The sequence below is a fragment of the Electrophorus electricus genome, chromosome 1 (genome assembly GCF_013358815.1).
Source record: "Electrophorus electricus isolate fEleEle1 chromosome 1, fEleEle1.pri, whole genome shotgun sequence".
Taxonomy (NCBI): domain Eukaryota; kingdom Metazoa; phylum Chordata; class Actinopteri; order Gymnotiformes; family Gymnotidae; genus Electrophorus; species Electrophorus electricus.
The window spans coordinates 27,118,005-27,133,514 of record NC_049535.1 but is presented as its reverse complement, the minus strand read 5'-3'; the positions used below and the strand labels follow the sequence as shown (position 1 = coordinate 27,133,514).

Here is a 15,510-nt window from a genome sequence, read left to right as displayed (position 1 = left end):
GTTCTGCTACTAGGGAAGCAAATTAATTCTGAAGATTTACAATACCGAAAGGGATGCAGTTATATGGAAGCGTAACTTTTTAAATAACCGTACTGTTATCAGCACCACACAAAAGTTGTGACAAAAAACCCCAAAAACTCTTCCCCTATAGTATGCTGTACCATTTGCTGATCCCACCCTTCTGGCTAGCATATTCAATGGTAAAGGTAAATGGTAAATGGTCTTAAGTTAAAGTCTAAATGAGTTCAAGGATGCAGAATCGTGCAATTGAGTGGAGTGACTGGTAATGACACAAGTTGAAATCAATTATTAGAGGACAGAATAGCAAGCATTTAGCTAAATGTGTTAGAAAATTATAAGGAAATGTGTTTAATATGATAGAATAAAAATAACATTATATAATTGTAAAAAGAACAAAACAAATAAACATTTAAAAACGTTTTAAGATAAAAACAATGACAAACACTAAGACCTGGTTTTACACATCTCTAAAAGTTTCAGGAGAGTCCAGCTCTGATCACAGTAGTGGAAGCTGTTCATGTGCGTAAGTTGTGGCAAAAACCCATGACTTTGCATGGCTTCTTCTTCCCGATATAAAAAGCTAGTCACAATATCTTTGACATTTTTATGAATGTCAAAGTGCATGCTCTGAATATGAAATTCAATTTGCATGCCCCTGCATTACATAATTTCAAATGTACCACAAAAAGTACAATATTGGAATCAATGCAATAGCCATTTCTATGGCAACACATAAGAATCAAGGTTCCGGGTACACAAAGCCAGTCACATGCAAGGCAAAAAATGTCTCTCATAGTCTGAGGGGTGTGGCTGCTCGTCCCATTCCTCATCCTCTTCGCCGCCCTGCTCGTAATCACTGTCAATCACCTGGCTATAGTCTTTCCTTCTGTGAACCACTGCAGAACTGGTTCTCTTGAATCCTCCAGATTCCTGCTCATGAACTTCGCCCACTCCAGACTCTGGCTCCTCCTCCAGCTGGGCTGGATGCTGCTCCACCTCCGGTACCTCTGGTAACCCAACTATCTGTTTGCTGTCATCCTCCAGAACACGGGGGCTGTCAGAAACTATTACTTCCTCCACATTAGAAATCTTTAAGCTGTGCTCCACAAGGGTGCAAGCAGTAGGCCATGAGTGGTGGAACTGTAATACAAATGTGGACAGACTGTGAAAGTGCAGAGTCACTCTGATCTAATGAAAGGTATCTGCATGTATTGAACAAAAGTTACTGAATTCAAGGTACTAAACTCTGGTTTTCTTAATTAAAAGTGTATAGTGCTTACTTTGTAACACTTGATGACATGCATAAAAAACTTAATTAAAGAATAAATATTGAAGAATATAAATAGCTATCCTCACAATAGAAAATGTGGTAAATGCAGACTATTGGGGATGAAAATTGGAGTAAGTTTATTTCAGAATGGGGCACTGAATTTAATTTGAAAAAAAAAAATTAAGTAATTGAAAAGTTGAAACAAAGATGGCTGTAATGAAGGCTGAAGGCAGACACCCTACCCAGGAAACAAACCCAGGGCTGACAGGAGCCAGCTCCCTGTCACAGCAGCCAGAGCACCCATTTAACTTTCCTAAGTGATGGTCTCCATCACACTATCCTCCCCTTCAGAGGGTGACGGTCCCCATCACAATGCCTTAACCTCTGGGGGGTGCCCCACCACATGACACTGTTCACATGTCCCTCAATACAGAACTGCCCTTTCTATCAGGGCTCCGCCCATGCCCCTGATCAGGGGTCCTCACACTGGGCTACACCATCCCTTCACAGGAGGGGTGGGTTCATTAACCTGGGGCACGTTCCTGATAGCTTTGCCACCATCCCACCACTGCCACCAACTGTGAAAGATTCCCATCAGAGAATAGTATAATCCACAGTATCCCATTTGTGCTTTTGCATCAAGGATGGAGTACGGGGTTCACTGCACCATGAGTACAGGACACCTCCATCATATAAGTTTTTTTAAAAAGGAAAATAAATGGTTTTAAAAGTAAACAACAGTTCAGTAGGACTCTGATGCTCCTCAAACATTAATCAATAGTCCTAAGACTAGGCTTCAGTACCAAGCTGAAATAGAATGAGCAGCTGGTCAGCTGGCAGACAATCATTAAATGACTTAGACTCCCATCTCACCACCCTCTAACTTCTGTTTTACACCCCCTTAAATACAGGAAATCCCCTGCCCTGAGCTAAACCAACATCTCAGGCAGGTGGCTCTACAGAAGAACAATAAAATCAGCCTCAATTTGTTACAATGTGTCAATGTCAGTCCTATGCATGGTTCAATGGCCATTACATCAGTACATTTACCAGTAAATCTGAACATTTATTGACTCCTGACTATTGAGTCCTTTTCTCTATATAGGTGTTCTTGTTTAGCAACTCCCCCTACCCTTGTATGGTCATGGGCCCTTATGACCTGTACAAGGGCTGGAGCTGCTTCAGCTTCCACTCTTTTGGAACTCAGGTAAGTCTACTTATTTGATTCACTGCATGTTGTATCAGGTATCTCTACTCTCTGGCAGGTGACACGGTGATGGGGCAGGTCTCTGACTTCATCACAATGGCTAAATACATTTTACCCCATTAATGCAGACTGTCCCAGTCATAGTCCCAGCATGTCCTTTCACTGTACACTTTGATTCTTTCCCTGTTCTATCACACTATCAATCTGATTCAACTTAACAGCTAATTATCAAGCTCCTTGTGTGCTCCACTGGGAGGGTAAGAACAGGAAACCATTAAAGCCTTCAGGATAGGGCTCCATCAGGACTCGCTCTTGCCTATCCCGTACAAAAGGACGCAAAAAATACATACTGGACTGCTACTCATTTGGGCATGAAGGTTCTCCCCTTTAAACAAGCTGCTGTTGTTGGGGTCTGGAATTCTGTGGGGCCATGTGGACCATTGCTGTGATGAACAGCACCTGGACAATGGAGAGCAGACATCAGTTCTGCAAGTGCAACAACCATTTGGCTAAACTGATATTTTAAGGCTTTAATCGGGATTATTCATATACAGAAACAATATGTAACAGCAACAGAACTTACCAGACAATCACAATTATGCATGAAATGATGAGTATAGAAATCACTATGACTGTGACAAAGATAGGGTTATCTGAAACAAACCAGACACATGGACAAAATATCATGGGATAAGACATCATCCTATACGCATAACATAGTCTCTACTATAGTAAAGGGTTAACAAACATAGCAGATCAAGACCTGGACAAAGAAGACATACGTGTGAGGCCTGGTGATCAAGGCATTGACTTGAGTGATGATATCTAAAAATAGCAGCCATTCTGGTAAATAAGAGTTGCTGCAGTCCCAAATCAATCTGTCTTAACAAAAATGTGAAGTGATATTTCCCCAGATTTCAGGTCTGCTTTTAAACCGATTTCCTTAGAAACAATGATGGGACTGAAGTGAATAAGCCAATAAGCAAAGTGGCACTAGTATTACATGGTATGAACACAGCTGAAGCCAGGCTAACTGCTGGGAGAAGAGTATGTGTTCAATAAGGCTTGAAATGAAGACACCTGTTATAAGTTCAGAAAACATTCTTTTACCTTCATATACTGCATATAATTAGTAATATTTGAAGAACTGGTTCATGTTAGAATACTCCATAAATGAAATGTCCTTATTTATTAAGTAAGTAATAAGTAATAAACATACAGAAACATGACAGTGAAACAGAAATGAGTATTTTGATGCAGAGGAGGTACCAGGGGTTTTTGTGGTGAAACTGGTAGTTGCCTTCTCTCCCTCACCAGCTTCGGTCATAGCGCTGATCCAGACGTCGTAATGCTGACCGGGCTTTAACTCACGCAACTGGACACTGCTCATGTGCCTGCTCACATTTACCACTGATGAAAAGACACAAGCTGCCAGTTAGAGATGGAGACAACACAGTTTTCTCAGCCCTGCATTTGAACATTACAGCTTTGCTAGCACCCATAACACTAAATGGCTTGAACACATAGACAGACAGAGCTCTATTTTAATGAATAAAAACATTTAAATGTAACAGCAGTCATGTTTCACTCTTTCAGTAGTTTCATGGATGCCCAATTAGGAAGCATATTCCTAGGCACTCTTAAGTTCGCCATCAGAAAGCATGGCAAACAAAGTCCAAAGAACTTTGAGTGCTTTGGAATAACCTGGATTTATGCATGAATGGCACCTAAAATGCCCATGTTACTAACAAGGTGTGTCAAGCAGGTTTCTCTTATACCAGGAGGATTCAGTCATTTTGTCCCAGAGGGGCCTCTCAATTGCTTGGACAGGCCCTTGTCATCTCAAGACAGGACTACACTATTCCTCCTTAGCACACCTTGCACACACCACTAGATGCATGCAGATGATCTAGAATACAGCAGCACAACTCATATTCAGTCTTCTCAAGCTCACATATATCATTCCATTTTTTTCACTCTGTGTTTAGCAAACCTGAGATGAGCAGTAATGGATTTTGCAGAGCAAATTTTGCAGGACACCCATTCCATTTTAGAGTAACAATGGTGCTGATTTTTTTTTTTCCTTTTACAAACTATTCTGTAATCTAAAAACAAAACAAAACAATGTGTCTTCTATGTCTCATTAAAATCTTATTTGATAGAGTCACACTGAACATATTGAAACCAAATTCTAAAACCCAACTTGTATGTGTATTTTATAGCAAGTCAAATCAAGTCCAAACCTCATCTGAATTGATCATGAACACCGGTCTTTAATTGACCTCTTTTAAAGGTGTAATTTGGCTAGAAGTCCACATACTTTTTCCATCAACAATCTTGACTTTTTAAACCACATCCTAAATTAAGACATGGCAATGTAAAATATTTTGGGTATTGTCTCTTAAATGCAGCTGGGTTTATTAATATGACCAGAAATGGTCATCAACACATCTAAAAAGTGTATGTGTTGCTAGGAGCTATTTATGCAGAAAACCAAGTGATTCAAAGGGGTTCACAAACTTTTCTTGCAACTGTATGTGTGGCTGTTGTAATAGCAGTTGTCAGAAACTTTCTCTGTAGAAAAGAGACTGCCACTTCACATAGTATTTGGACTGGGGCTTTAAAAGATGGAATGTAAACATCAAACATTATGTCAAACATGAGCCAAACCTGGTCAGATTCGATGCACTGAATGAGTTTGTATGCCTATGATAAATGACTGTGCTAGAGTAAAAAAATAACTCTAATATACTTAAAAGATAAATGTGATCAGAAAATAAGTAACCAGGTCTCTGTCTCTATTTTCAGGGAAAAAAAAACAAAAACAAAAAAAACAGTTAATCACCATTGCAGTTAATACTGTAGGCATGATAGTTCCTAAAGCAGAACTGGGGACACTGATGGTCCTTAAATGCCTGTGGATTGTTTAAGGGTCGTGTGTGGGCATTTATTCCCTTCTGTTATGAAGTCTCAGTACCTGAGCCGTTATCAAGGTGCACCAAGTAATACAGAATGAGGCCTGGGCTTGTATTAAGTGAGATGGGTGTCCATGTCAAGTCCACGGTGGATGAAGAGATGTTCATGATTTGGAGGTCTGTGACTTTCGGAGGGACTGAAGGACGAAAGAGGTGACCAAAATGAAAAGTGAAGATCCACACAATAAAACAGCAATCCAAATAGCATTGATCATGTTGTCCAAATATCTCTGAAGTAATAGAATCAACATACCTTTTTGAACAGTGTATGCAATACTATACCCCAGTAAATGGCTACAGTTATTGACAACTGCAAACAGAGATACATTGTATGCAGTGTAGTCCCACAATGGACCTGTAGATGGAGACAAATATTAATAGTGTAGCACCACTTCCTGAGAACAGGTAATTTACCAATGTACCAATCATTATACAGTAATTGTGAAAAGAAACATTTTTGCAGGTGCACTAAGCACGCTTTTCGGAATTCTAGCCCCCCTGAGTGGCTAACCCAAAACCCAAAGATTCATATACACGTAGAGTGAAATGAAAGTGGAATCCTGGAGAGAGAGCAGTAATTCAGCTTCAGCTATCTGCATGCTTACAAGATGTAGTAGGAGGAAATAAAACAGCTCTTTTTCATATCAACAGACTGCTGTTTAAACATCCAAAGCTTTAAGATGTAGTACAATTGCCATATTTCAAACACATGCATGCTCACATGCCCATACCTTTGACTACAACGGAGCTCTGGCTCTTGTTCACCTTGACCCAGTTCAGGCACAGGATGCGATGTAGTTTTATGGGCTTATGCTGCACTACAAATTCCTGCACTCTCTCAGAGAACCATGTGGGCACACACCACGACACGCTGAGTTCATTTCTTGCCCCTCTCACCTTTGGTTTCACCGTGGGTGTCGGCACATCTAGAAACACAGCATAGAACTTGTTATACCTCTTGCACTCCGAGGACAAAAAGCTTCTGGTCACTATAAGGAGGTATGGTGGCTTGGTGATTAGCCTGTTTGCCTCTCAGCACTAGGGTCTTGAGATCAAGTCCCTATCTGGGTGAAGTTTCCATGTTCTGTCTGTGTTGGTTTCCTCCCACAGTCCAAAAACATGGAAGTTAGGTTGACTGGATACTCTAAATTGTCTTGTGTGTATGCATGTATGTCCAGTGATGGTTAATGTCCTGGTCTTAACCTTTTCCTTGTACCTGCTGCAATCCCCCAGGGGGCTGTGGTTTCTAATTGAGAGTATGCTGTGGGTAAATTGGCTGCTGCTTTTCATCAGGTGTGTGAGTGTGTAAAAAATCCTATATGATATTTGTAAAGCTTCCTTGAGTTTGAGAAATATAGTGCTATATAAATGCAACCAATAATACTATGGGGCTTCTGCTAGACCCCCAGTGGCTCAGAAATAGACCAAGTTTTCTAACCTTTCAAAAGTGAATTTTACAACAGTCTATTTCAAATGTTTAGTCAACTTAGAGCAGAATCAAATGTGATGATAAACTAATGCTCAGATTACAAGTTAGTCAAGTCCAAGTGACTTGGAAAAAAGATGGGTAAATCCTCAATGGAAGCAAAGATACTCCACAGACTATTGTTAGAAGGGGACAATCATTACCTCAGTATGCAAGAAATTTAAATTATTAATACCTCGTGTGAAAAGAGCTTGTCCTGAGAAATTCTTGCTGACCCGTGCCGACAGTGCATGGTTCACTTAGCTACAGTCATTGTGGGAAGGATGGGTTCATTACATTATTCTGGTGGCTCTGCCTATTGTGATTGTGTTTGTTCTCATTGATTGTTTCATGTATATCTTCATATGTACATTATATTCAAAGTTCAGTTTCTAACACTGTAGCAGAAAAGGGGGTAAACAAAAACATGATAAAAAATACTGACTATTTTAAAAAATCTGAATCAGGATATAATTTAAACGATTAACTAATTATTGTTGTGTTTTAGCACTGATTACTCTTGATCTGTGCCTGGTTTTGTGCCCTTATGGGCCCCCGCACTAGGGAGGGGTTGCCATGTCTACCTTAGCACAAGGAGATGAGCAAGAGGAGGGTCATTCGTTAATTACAAATTTTTTCTTTTTCCACCTGGGTAAAACACAAAACATAAGCAGGTCTGGGATTTTACTCTTATAATTGGTACCTATAAGAAGTTTTTCACTCAGTCCTGGTGGGGAATTCTCCTTGTATGTGTTATTCTTAAGAAATAAAAGAGGAGGCTTGTTAGAATTTCCTGTAAGGAGAATATTGTTCTTGTAAACAGATATGGTTTGATCTAGCTACAGGTGGCTGTTTCTCTTAATATACTGTACACCCTACATGTTTGAACACATTGCACCTGCTATATCATTTATCGTATAATTTTCCACTTAACCATATGCTTTGCCATCTATATATACTCATGTAACTCTAAAAAAAGTATTCATGCTTCTCAGCATCTCTGACTCTATCACTTATTCTGAGAACAGTACCCCAGGGCCATGAGGGAGGACAACCAGACCAGGCTAGGCAGACAGTTTGACAAGAAGGGACAGGCTAAGGAAAGTTTTTCCTTTCAGTGGTCTCATGTGAGAATATAACAAAGACCCAGACACACAAAGTTTATGTAAACTTCAGATCAGTTCATCATAAGATGAGTCATATATGCTTTTGTGACACAGGCTAGTCTTGGCTAGTCAGATGTCTAGATGTGCACTTCCAAATAGCTTTTCCTTTTTCCCCCATAAAGATGAGAAGCATTTGTATTGCAGTATTATTCGCAGTTATAGAGACAGGTGCATCCCAGATTTGGCAATGCAGTAGCTATGACTTTGAAAAATTGCACACACTGACATTTTTCACTGTATGTAGGATAATCTTTTTTGTATGAATCTCTGCATGTAACTGGTACCACAGGGGTTAAATATGTATTGGCTAAATGTAGAAAGTAAGGTGGGCATGCCCAGCTTAAAGATAAGGAAGTGCTAAAGGAAAAGCTCAGCTCTAACGAGTTTAGTTTCTGACAAGTTAAAAAAAAAGGTTAAGAATGTTCAGACTAGGGCTGCACCACTGAATCAGTAATAACTAACAAACAATGATGATAAAGCTGTTGGCAGCAAATTTCTTTATCAGGTGTTTTAGGTTGCTGCAAAGCTAGGCAGGTACAAACAGATATGTGGAGCATTTGAAAGCTGGAAGAGGCTTCAGCAGTGACTCACCAGTCCTGGGTAATGCTACGAATGATGGGATCGATTCACCCTGTGTCGTGCTAGCTGCCACAGAAACAGCTTTCACTTCTGTGATGGGAACTTTGAGAGGGATAGACTGGAAACAGCTCTCTTCTTGATCACAGGTTTGTGGGGCACATGAAGTGACATTCTCCACTCCTTTTCCATCCGTTACTATCCCAGACTGCATACATGTTTCTTCAGCCGTGTAGCCTGTTCTGTTCGATCTCATGCTCATGTCAGAGCCATTATGCAGCCTCACTCTCACCATGTAGCTGCTGATCTTGCCTTGTGCCTGGGACACAGGCATCTCCTTGGCCAGCAAGGAAGATGGGACACAGTGATCAGGAGCCAGGCAGAAAGAGGATGGGCCAAATGCTAATCGCCTGTTGAACTGTGACTGTCATGACAGAGTGAGCTGCATAGCTGCAATGATGTGGTGTGTGGATGCATACCTTCCACAGAATTTTGCAGGTAGGTGCCTCCAAACTAGGCTCACAGACACTCCACACATCAAGTTTTCCGAGAGGAACTGAGGAAAATGAGGAAAAGAAAAACTTTGCATCACAGCATTGCACTAATTATAATAAAGTAGATAGGTGATAGTGGGTGTTTAACAAAAAAAGCAAGATGTTTAATTAATCTAGGATTAGTGATGTTGACAGGGATCATGCTGCATTTCCACAGAATAAAAAGTCTTATGACAAGTCATTTAACTTAAACATAGACAGTGATAATCTTGGCCCTGCCTGTTAAAAACCTAGACTGAACTGTATTATAACCAACATTCTCAGAGAAATACAAAAACTATAAAAAAAAACTATAGAAAAATATAAAAACTCAAAAATGAAACCAATGTAAGAATGTTAAAGAATGAAAATAACTTTGCTCTCTTTAGTTGCTGTATTTAAGTGCTGACCTGCAGGAGGAGTCTTGGCATTATATTCCTCACTCCAGTCACTCATAACAACATAATTTCTCATTACAGAACTCAACCAACAGCGAACACGAAATGTGTATGTGGTGAAGGGCACAGGGTCTTCTAGGACAAAATTTGCCTCATGACTGGCTTCATCCTACACCCCAACACATATACACACACACAAATAAAAATCAATTTAATCTGAAATTTCTTCAAAACTAAGAAAGGACACATTTTATCCTGTGTACCATCTCACCTCTGTCCAATCTGGGTCACATGGCCTCCGGTACTGGACCTTACAAAGCCACTGGGCTGGAAGGCCTGCATCCCTCTTAGCCTCCCACAGGATCTCCAGTGGCTTGGGTTCATGGCCAGTGATGAGGGGAGCACTTGGCTGAACTGAAGAAGATGGATGTGAAAGAACAGTAGAAGTTTAGGAAGTGTGAGGTGTGAACAGCATGTGTGGGAGAAGGGGCAGAGCTCACCGATGGCGTCCATGTCGAAGGTAACCTCATCTGACCACACAGAGCCCAGTGCGTTTGAAGCAGAGAGCCAAGCTCTGAGGCCAGAACCAGCATTGTATTTGGCTCGCTGGATAATGACACTGTTGTTGACCCCCAACTTTAGAGGAGAGCCACCAACCCTATAATCATGCACGCACACACATACACACACACAGAGAAAGAGAGAGAGAGTGGTGAGGCTACACTATACTGCAGCTCTAAGCTGAGGAACCACTAGACAACAGAAATTAGAGACAGCAGATATCAGCATTCATTATTAGTATTGCAATTGGCTAGTGTCACAATATGCATTTCTTAGCATGTAATCAGCACGATCAGTACTTCTACAACTGATCAAATAAATATCTCCTTTTTTTTTAGTTACACAGAGACATACAGTCAAATTATCAGCTGCATGATAAAACTCAGCTGACAATGTTAACTCATTATTCTTTTTTTTTTTACCAACTGTATGATTTTTCTTCCTTCTGTTCTTTCTCATGCTAATACTTTTTCATAGCGTTCTCATAGACTTGTGAATGTTTGCTGATACCTATTCCGAATCCCATTTCAATCTTATAGGAGTTTATTCGTATTGTACTTCATATTAGCTTCAGAGAGGTCTTGTACTTATTATGGCACAGAAAAGATTGAACTAACTCTGTTAAAAATATACACCAAAGTGATTAATTTTGTGAATGATTTTACCCATTTCCATGCATGTCCTCCAGATGCAGGGTGAAGTTCATGGGGTTTAAGAGGTTGTGGGGCCAGCTGCAATTCATATTCATTTCAACATCTTCAAGTGGAATTGAACAAATGGGAGGAGGATCTGCAGACAGGAAGATTCAAAAACTGTGTGCCACTGGTAGGGCAGAACCCAACAAGGGTCAAAAAAATTCAGAAAGAAAAACCAAACAAAAATCCCCACCAGCAGCCGTGGGCTTTGTAAGTGTTCTCAATACCTCCAAAACACATTTCAGTGTTTCACTTAAAAAAAAAAAAAAAAAAAAAAAAAAAAAAAAAAAAAAAAAAAAAGACCCTCAAGGGAGGGTACATATTATAGCAAATATAAAAATATTGACATAGTCCTATAGGTAGTGATCTAGTCTAATTCTTCTTTAACTGTATGGTCAACAGCTACCATCATGCAACCCCATTAAGTTGCATGGAATCTTGTTACAGTCTGATCTACAGTGGGATCATCACAAATGCTACTGACAAGAAAACCAAGAATAAATTAAACTTTGAGGAGACTGACATGGCATGCAAATCTGACACATGCTCTGTCAAACCAGACTGGCAGTGTTCAGAAATGAGCATGCCAAATAATAATGGGCATAGTATATTTTTCCTTATCAAAAAGCTCTTCAGACTTTATTTTTTAGGTATGGTTTACCAGACAGAGAAGAAGCTCGGTGTATGAAGTTCATATTCAGCCTTTTAAACTCTCTTTAGAAAGTAAACCAGACATCTGACCAACAAACCAGGAACAAAAAGAAATTGAGGATCTCAAAAATGAGAACCGAGATATGGAAAATGACACAACCCATTTAAAAAAAAAATAAAAATAAAAATAAATAAATGCAGACATATTGAGTGGCTATTAGTGGTGTAAAAGTATTTGCCCCCTTCCTGATATCTTTTTTTTTTTTTGCATGTTTGTCACACTTAAATGTTTCAGATCAAACAAATTTAGACAAAGAACACAAGTAAACACAAAATGCAGTTTTAAAATGAAGGTTTTATTGTTAAGGGGGGGGCGGAATCCAAACCTACATGGTCCTGTGTGAAAAAGTGATTGCCCCCTAAACCTAATAACTGGTTGGGCCACCCTTAGCAGCAACAACTGCAATCAAGCCTTTGCGATACCTGGCAACGAGTCTTTTACAGCGCTGTGGAGCAATTTTGGCCCACTCACTAACCTTTGCGGAATTGTTGTAATTCAGCTACATTGGAGGGTTTTTGAGCATGAACCACCATTTTAAGGTCATATCCCAGCATCTCAGATTCAGGTCAGGACTTTGACTGGGCCTCAAGTCTTCATTTTGTTTTTCTTAAGCCATTCAGAGGTGGACTTGCTGGTGTTTTTTGGATCATCGTCCTGCTGCAGAACCCAAGTGCACTTCAGCTTGTACATGTCGTCACTGCGCTCTTGGGGTAATTTTGGTCAGCCGGCCACTCCTGAGAAGGTTCACCACTGTTCCATTTTTTTTGCCATTTGTGGATAATGGCTCTCACTGTGGTTCACTTGAGTCCCAAAACTTTAGAAATGGCTTTATAAAACTTTCCAGACTGATAGATCTCAAATACTTTGTATTTCATTTGTTCCTGAAATTCTTTGGATTGCAGCATGCTGTCTATCTTTTGAGGAGCATTTCGCCTATTTCACTTTGTCAGGCAGGTCCCATTTAAGTGATTTCTTGATTAAGAACAGGTGTGGTAGTAATCAGACCTGGGTGTGGCTAGAGAAATTGAACTCAGCTTTCCAAAGATGTGATAAACCACAGTTAATTTATGTTTTAAAGGGGGGGTTTGATTGCTTGATTGCCGTTGTTGCTGCTGTTGCTGCTAAGGGTGGCCCAACCAGTTATTAGGTTTAGGGGGCCATTAGGTTTGACTTTTTTCCCCCCTTAATAATAAAAACCTTCATTTAAAAACTGCATTTTGTGTTTACTTGTGTTATCTTTGTCTAATATATAAATTTGTTTCATGATCTGAAACAATTAATGTGAAAATCAGGAAGGGGGAAAACACTTTTTCACACCACTATATTTACATGAGATTTAGGTTTTAATTATTTATTCTAGAAGATTTTGTGTTACGGAACGCTCGCCTCCCCTGAGTCACGTGGTTTGGCCTGCCCATGTGCAGTGGGAGGATATGTTTGTGGCCACGCCTGCACACCTGCGCCTCGTCCTGTCTGTGTATTTAAACCCGCATCAGCGTGTGCACTGTCGTCGGTTATTGTTCATGTTCGCGTTGTTAAACGCATGCGTGTTTATCGTGTTTGTTTAATGCTAAGCGTTACATGTTCATGTTCATGTTCATGTTCATGTTCATGTTCATGTTCATGTTCATGTTCATGTTCATGTTCTTCGTTTGTAATACGTGTGAGTGCCGTTATCGTTATGTGATAAATGTTTGTCCGCGTCGCTGGAGGCTGTGCGTCCTGCCCCTCGCCGTACTCGGGTCACCACGCGTTACATTGTTACTACACAATTCAGTCTTGTAGTGACCTAATCCTGCAGGTACTGATCTTGTCCTGCAGGTAATGATTTAGTGTTGAGTTGTGCAAAACAATGCCCCCCCCCCCCCCCCCCCCCCAAGAATGAATTTACCCTCTAAAATAATTTAAACCAAAAAGAAGTTTCCTCAACGAACCAGACGTGGGGTGCAGCCCAAACCAAAAGCACACACTTTGGAGGGTGTAGGCTGAGGGCTGTATGTCAGGGTCAGAGCCACAAATAGTCAACTGTCCTTTGATGAAGGTGCACTGGACGATATAGAGTGTTGTCCCTATTTTTCTCCCATTAGTAAAATAATTATCCCTTTTTTGTTTACATAAACAAATTATCCCTTTTTTGTTTACATACTTACCTTTATATATATATATATATATATATATATATATATATATATATATATATATATATATATATATATAAAAAGGTAAGTATACACTATTTTCAACACAGGGCATATAGTGCATTTGAATTTAACACCCTTTCCGTTTCCTTTGTCATTCATGATACACAGATATTGACTGAGAGAACTGTGTGATACTCACAGCCTTCTTTCACTGTACAGCTTGCTGGGTCCTGTCCATGGCATGTAACTGTGCATACATTCTGTATGTCTTGTTTTTTCACAGTGGTGGTGAAATGTGCACTGACTGGGTTACATTGATTAAACTTGGCTTGTACTTGCTGTTCAAGCAGGAGTTGAAGGTCACAGTGACACTTCTGCGTGGAGATTGGTGGAAGTGCTTGACACTCAATATACACATTCCAGTCCACAGATTGAACCTTATTCCACCAGCAGTTGATATTCTCTCCAAAAGAGACTTGATTAACAAAGAAACATGTGTGAAAAGTGAAAAACAGGGAAAAACAGATGTTATTAAAAACGTTATTAAAAATGTAAAGTTACGGTATAGTTTTCCAGTTGTTCTATAATGTTCTTTTTGTTTGCAAATACTTAGATTTAAAGTATCTTATGTTTTCAAATGTGAAATTTCAATCCTGAAAGGTTAATGCAAGTATTTAATCATTTATAAGGTCATGTTTTTGAAAACGAAACGCAATAGGATGTCTGTTTTTTCGTTTGATAGAGAGCCTATCAACTATAGAAATGGCCTACTATTTTAGGCACATGTTGCAATTTTGGAAACGCACGCATCCGAATCGATTTAAACGATTCAATACTCATCAAAACAAGGACTGAAAATATCACTTACCGTATAAACACTGCCAGACGACGTGTACTGTGAGAAGAGGTAGAACCAGGGTGCGAGTCTTCCATGCCATCACTTACATCACTATCTTACTTGTTACATCCTTTCCTTGGTACGACTCTTAAGTGGCCTACAGTGAAGTGCAAAGGAGCATTCTAAGTACAAGTTTGCGTGTTGTTACCATTTAGATAATTACAATTTAATTACAATTTATTGCAGATATTACAAAAATAGAATTATTCTCATAGAGAACAGCCAGATGTTCCGCTGAGGGCGAGAACTCCAGTATCTCGCTCGTTTTTCTATGACTATGACTTCCTGTTGTCTTATTTCAGCTTATTAAAGTCGGCGACCAGGCACACATCTCTCCGATCTCCCTTTGTTCACGATTGTGTTTACACACTTACGTCTCAGCCAGGACCATTTAAATACATTTAGAGGGGGTACAAACTGAAACGATTTCATTTTTAGGCTATATCAATGTTTCAAGTCTTCTCTTCGTGTGTTTTCATGTGGGCACTGCTTCATCTTTTCCTTATTGTACGTTTTATAGGAATCAATTAATCCAAAGATCTGTAAGAACAGTTATTTCAAGTCATCATTTAATTCTAGAGACGCGTTTCCGAGCTTGTGTCAGAACGTCTCACTTGACTGTTTCCCTGAAAGGGTCCGCCCATGCTAATCTCGAAATCCACGTGGTACGTAAGATAATATCAGGCTTCTGTACGACAGTGCAACTCGTGGAAGAATCCGTCCCCCTACAACATAAAAAACCTATTTTGACTTTTTGTTTTCATAACTATTTCTCTTTTTTCAAGACAGTTTAGAATTATCACTGTTCATGTAGCCTAACAAAGTTATCTGTGTTTTAGTCGTATTAACTTACTATGTTATTTTTTAAAGTGGCTCAGATGCTTTCACCAAA

General features: G+C 39.7%; 1 protein-coding gene across 2 annotated transcripts; it reads right to left on the bottom strand.

Annotated features, from left to right (window-relative positions):
* Positions 1–331: 331 nt before the first annotated feature.
* On the bottom strand, positions 332–15,236 carry il12rb2l (interleukin 12 receptor, beta 2a, like). Of its 2 annotated transcripts, XM_027003381.2 has the most exons (16): positions 14,993–15,236; positions 14,589–14,715; positions 13,920–14,195; positions 10,838–10,961; positions 10,112–10,269; positions 9,883–10,025; positions 9,624–9,780; positions 9,160–9,236; positions 8,696–9,017; positions 6,205–6,399; positions 5,727–5,828; positions 5,476–5,610; positions 3,768–3,908; positions 3,082–3,151; positions 2,849–2,957; positions 332–1,161 (listed from the first exon to the last, which is right to left on the bottom strand). In XM_027003381.2, exons 2-16 carry the CDS (start codon positions 14,656–14,658, stop codon positions 787–789), a joined length of 2,454 nt encoding a protein of 817 aa, XP_026859182.2. In that variant the 5' UTR covers positions 14,659–14,715; positions 14,993–15,236; the 3' UTR covers positions 332–786. The 2 variants fall into 2 exon arrangements, with proteins under 2 accessions (XP_026859182.2, XP_026859181.2); XM_027003380.2 differs by lacking the exon at positions 14,993–15,236 and having other exon boundaries at positions 14,589–14,986.
* Positions 15,237–15,510: the final 274 nt, after the last annotated feature.

What these genes read in the sequence shown, in the direction of transcription:
- il12rb2l (XM_027003381.2), bottom strand. Translation starts at nt 14,658, where the DNA reads ATGGCATGGAAGACTCGCACCCTGGTTCTACCTCTTCTCACAGTACAC. An exon ending in GTGACCCAGATTGGACAGAG is followed by an intron (nt 9,781 to 9,882) that starts GTGAGATGGTAC and finishes GTTGGGGTGTAG; the next exon opens with GATGAAGCCAGTCATGAGGC. An exon ending in TGCATACACTGTTCAAAAAG is followed by an intron (nt 5,611 to 5,726) that starts GTATGTTGATTC and finishes TTCGTCCTTCAG; the next exon opens with TCCCTCCGAAAGTCACAGAC.